Source organism: Camelina sativa, chromosome 17 (genome assembly GCF_000633955.1).
Source record: "Camelina sativa cultivar DH55 chromosome 17, Cs, whole genome shotgun sequence".
In the NCBI taxonomy this organism is placed as follows: Eukaryota; Viridiplantae; Streptophyta; class Magnoliopsida; order Brassicales; family Brassicaceae; genus Camelina; species Camelina sativa.
In genome coordinates this window covers 8,540,324-8,545,294 of record NC_025701.1, presented here as the reverse complement: position 1 = coordinate 8,545,294, position 4,971 = coordinate 8,540,324, and the positions used below count along the sequence as shown (strand labels likewise).

At 38.0% G+C, this 4,971-nt stretch overlaps 1 protein-coding gene across 2 annotated transcripts in view; it reads right to left on the bottom strand.

Moving 5' to 3' along the window:
* The window catches only part of LOC104756182, a 5,546-nt gene extending 1,619 nt beyond the window's left edge, over positions 1–3,927 (bottom strand). Inside the window, exons 1-9 of one of the 2 annotated variants that reach the window (XM_010478722.2) lie at positions 3,554–3,927; positions 2,927–3,100; positions 2,405–2,816; positions 2,001–2,299; positions 1,827–1,895; positions 1,692–1,748; positions 1,573–1,625; positions 1,409–1,484; positions 589–1,325 (exon numbers count right to left, since the gene is read on the bottom strand). In XM_010478722.2, coding sequence (XP_010477024.1) covers positions 589–1,325; positions 1,409–1,484; positions 1,573–1,625; positions 1,692–1,748; positions 1,827–1,895; positions 2,001–2,299; positions 2,405–2,816; positions 2,927–3,100; positions 3,554–3,594 — 1,918 coding nt within the window. In that variant the 5' untranslated portion in view covers positions 3,595–3,927. Of the gene's footprint in view, positions 1–240; positions 1,326–1,408; positions 1,485–1,572; positions 1,626–1,691; positions 1,749–1,826; positions 1,896–2,000; positions 2,300–2,404; positions 2,817–2,926; positions 3,101–3,553 lie in introns of those variants that run through there. The other variant, XM_010478723.2, reaches the window with a different exon arrangement.

Below are 4,971 nucleotides of genomic sequence, written 5' to 3'. Positions count from 1 at the left end.
CATTTTACCCAAACTGTTCCCAAAACTTCTGATGTTTTTGCTGAATCATTTTATTTGTCTGAATCAGCATCAAGTATAAAGAAAAGTATAGATGTATACATATATGTATTTTTCTTAGGAAACCTCATAAAGTCTCTTACAAACTTTAGCTGTAACATACAAAGTTTGTATATCATCCGTCTCTTTTCGATCGTGTATTCAATTTTACTTTCTGTGGATAAATCAGTGGCTAGTACTTGCTATCGAAAGTGACACTGGCATAAACAGCTTAAAAAAGACCATATCCATATATACACTGTTCGTCTGTTCTAAGCCGATCTCTCATGAACAACATTACAAATAAGACACCACAAACTCTATAAAAACCTAATTTCGTAGTTACCAGATGAGGTCAGCCTGTTTCCATTTTCTTCTTCAGCTTCATCCCTTTCTTATGAACCGTCTGAGTCTGTGTCGGCTCCACGAGCAGCAACCGCGACATCACGTAGGCCAAAAGCTCTTCGCGGTGAGAGAAGGTGAAGTCCAAATGAGCATACTCAAACTCATTGTATGAAACATCAACCCCTGAATCTCTCATCACTCTGTAATGTTTCCTAACCATTGAAGGTCTAATCACTTTATCTTTCTTTCCGGCTACCAAATCCACAGGCACATCGATCAGTCCGTAAAACTCCCCAAGATCGAGTGGCTCAGGAGAACCGTAGACCTCCATATTAGCTGAACTGCTGCCGTAGTCAAACATCTTAAACTTACCGCTATGTTTGATCTGAGCAAGATGCTGAGCCACACAGAAGGATATAGCCGGCATATCATTCATGTTATAGTGAGGTAAACCCATGACTCCAACCCAATTTGAGCTATCTCCACCAACCACATAACTCATCAATGTCTGGACCAATCCACCAACAGCAGGATAGTTATGGAAATCTCGAGCTAACTTGTTGAGAAGCATCCGGAAAAACTTAGTGGGGATGTAGAAAGCGGGAACAATCCGTTTTAGTACAGGAGCCAAGAAAAGGAATGTGTACTCCATGAACGTGAAACACACGTTGGAGTCGTCATGGAATCCAGCAGGCGAAAGCAGGATCAGTCTAGAGAATCTGTGTGGTTTCTCTTCGATTCTACGGGTGATTACATACATCAGAACCGCTGCGCCGCCTAAACTGTGAGATACAACACAGAGCTTATACGGTTGCTCCTCTTTTACTACCTCTTCCACAGTAGGCTGATAGAGTTTCAGTTCTGAAGTTTTGATGTCGTGGATCTTCTCTATCATAGCTGGGATATCTTCCGTTGCATGCTCATTGATGGAGTAACGCCAGAAACTGCATGATTTGAGGATCCATCAATAAAGAACTATACAAAAAATCAAATCCATCAAGAAACAGCTACTCTATACTCTACTTACTCTTTTGAGGATATGTTTTTGTTCACATGATCTCTTGAAACTAAACCGCGAAAGTTCCCTAGGAAAACATCGTAGCCTGACAAGAAAAATAGAGTAAAGCATATGGTAAGTTTACATGCATATTTTATCACAACTAGAGAAATAAGGAACTTTTTGGCACGGACCTTGATCATAAGCAGCAAATGCCGGAGATCCAACAACACCATTTGATACCCATCTGAAAGATAAAGGTACAGATGAGAAACCTGACAAGTCAACAAAGAAAGAGACTATGCAAACTCACCCCATTGAAGAATCCATTACACCATGCTGCAAATAAACAGCTTTCCTTGCATCTCGTCTGGAAAATACATGAGAGTAAATTAATGAATACAAAACAAGAGAACTAACTGAAACTGAACCAGAATAGACCCTATACCTTGGTATCCTTTCCAAGAGAAGACCATATCCATCTGATGTAACAACTCGAATAGCTTCATACGGATACCTATCAAGATTATAAGAGAAAATGAATCAAAGGGTAAATGGTTGAGTAACAGCAGAAGTATAAACCAATGATGCAAGACGCATCTTCTACACATTTTCCCCTTACCCAAGCTCTGTTATAACATCTTGACAAGTCCGAGTATCTGTATTGTATAAGCTCGTTGTGGTTGTGGTTCTTTCTGTAGGAGATGAATCGTTATATCCTAGAGTGGCAGTCTGCACCTGCACAATTTCATCATCCGAAACGTCGCCATAGTTTCCTTTAGAGCTGTGACTGTGATTGGAGGAAGAGCACCATGATAAAACTATTCCAAACGTTTCTGATGGAGAAAGAAGAAGATGTGCCGCCTTGTGAAAAAAATCAAATATTGTTTCTATAAAGATCTCGATACCAAGCTGAAGATCCTGAAAAAGAAAAAAAACATAGGAGTGTGTGAGAAAATTTCAAGAATGAGAAAAAAGTAAACCTCTTTAATACAGTCTATGAGATTATGGTCATCCAACACAAACCTCAATGACTCCGCGTCTTCTATCAGTAGTTCGGTTAGGGACATCATGCTCTTTCCCTGGGATAGCTTTGCTAAAGTAAGGTCTAGAAGAATGTCCATACCTCCCTGGGCTCATAGGCAACATTCTTGAATTACGTCTACCAAGAAGACGTAAAAAATACAGCGGTATCCATAGAAGGATCCGGGCAGGTAGTAAAACCCACCAGACTATGAGCGTTATCCAATCTGTCCAATGGCTTTCATAATTTGCAGGAAGACTAGCCCAAGAGCGGAGTGAGGTTTGAGAGGACGGTGATGGAGGCGTGGACATGCCATCACTATAATCATCTTCTTCAGCAGAGGAATACTCCAAGCTTGAAGTATCAGAATCCACAGAGAGCTCGTGAATGAAGTGGTTGAAAGAAGAAACTCCACTGCAACCGCAGAGAAAATCAAAAGCGAGAGTAGAATTAAGCATTACATGACAACAGCCTAAAGAGCAGGCAAAAAGAGAAGTGTTAGAGAGAGAGAGAGAGAGATATACTTATGCATCCACCGTGGTAAACGAGGTCCACGTAAAGTAGGCCTAAGCTCCCATCCATGAAGACCTTCAAGAATATTAGACTTTCCAGGCAAAAGTGTCAAGAGAAGTGCAGAAACACCATTAACGCATCTTGCAAAGTTGTTCAAAGACTCATAAGTCAAAGTTTTCACCGACCTGCACTTAAACAAAAAAAACAAAAATCATACTAAGCTTAACCAATTATAGACAATATAAGCAATCCTAAATACCACCAATAAGAAAAGGGACAAGTTTAAAAGTAAAGATACTATATTCATGTAGATACAAAGAGAATCACTGTAAATTATTACAGGACTAATAAGATACCTTTTTGTTAACAAAATCATACTACTAAGATATTATCGAAATTGAATCCCCAGAGGTTCAACATTTGGCATCTTCCATATTCAAAATCAAATGTACAGTATAGACCTTCTCAACTAAGGAAACACACAAATACATATCTAAATTCATAGAGAGAGAGAGACTAAAACATGCAACTAAAACCAAATCAAAATCACTAAACGTGGACTGATGACGACACTAATAATAAAGCTCGAACGGAACAGAGAGAGAGAGAGAGAGAGAGAGAGAGAGACTGGGACTCACTCTTTTGTAACGGCAAGAGCATTATCGACGATCCTCTGCATGATTTTTGTGTTTTGGGGTCTCTCAAAAATCAAATTTTGAAATTACCCCAGAAGAATAAAACAATCGAAAATGAATAAAATCCAAAATCGAAATCCCAGGAAAACTCAAAAAGGCGTAATCGAGGTTCAGAAAAGAAAAAGAAAAAAACGTTTTTTTTTTTTTTTGATTGAGAGAGAGAGAGAGAGAGAGAGAGTTGTGGTCGTGGAGATTGAAACCCAATAAATGAGGGAGGGGGGGAAGAACGACGGCGAGTCTTGCCGTCCAAAAGAGAGAGAAGGTCGGTAAACGTTATTCAGAGAGAGAGACGAGAGACGAGAGAGAGAGTGACACGTGGGTAAATATAAGTGGATGAGGTAGAATGTGTCATCTATTGGATTTTGCATGCGGATATGGGAGACATGACACGTAAGTCTGTTGTGGCGTAGAAGTTACCTTTCTTTTGGCTTTTTTCTTTTTTTTCTTTTGTCTCTTTTCCTTTACCAAACATATTTATTTGAATATTTAGTACTCCCTCCGTTTCAAAATATAGGATGTTTTAAGCAATGCACGCGGATTAAGAAGTCTTTACTTTTAACAAGTTCAACCAATCAGAAACAATACTGCATAATATAAAATATTAAACTAATCTAAAATTTGCATTGAAATTTGAAAACATCCTATATTATGAAACAACAAACTTTTCCAAAACATCCTATATTTTGAAACGGAGGGAGTTATTCAAAATGTATATGATTATATCTTTTGGAATTTTTGCAATTTCGAAGTCATTAGCAATTTGAAAGACACGATAAAAAGCAGCTTATTAGATTCGGTTTTTTCTTTCTTAAAAAGGGCTCATTTATTTTATTTTCGTTGATTATCTTTTGGTTCCTGAGTGATGTGGACGGTCCTGATTGTCCGAATATCTGATACAGCAATTAACCTCTTCCACCACGTGTTTGCATTCTTTTTATTCTCTCCAGTAGAATTTTTTTTTAATGTATTTTTTTAAGAGAAAATTATTATTTATGCCATGAATAGTGACCTACTTAGTTAAGAATGTCATTTTCCTTAAAAACTTTTCCTGGCTGCCACAACTCCTCTTTCAATTGACAAATTTATCCTCCAAAAATACTGAATAATAAAATAAATAATTAATATTATTATTTGTTCTTTCATCTTCGATTATTTATCTTTTTTCATTTCTCTCTCTCCACAGACACTTCTATATCCTTTTTCTCATCTCCAATTAATTCCGACGGCCTCATCTAATGGAGAAGAAACAAAACCAATGGAAGAAGAACGTTTTTTGTTCATTCTGGAGATGCTCCCCTCAAGGTTGGGTATGATATTTCTCATCAATTCCCTACTACGGGGTAATCCTCCACCGTTGCTTC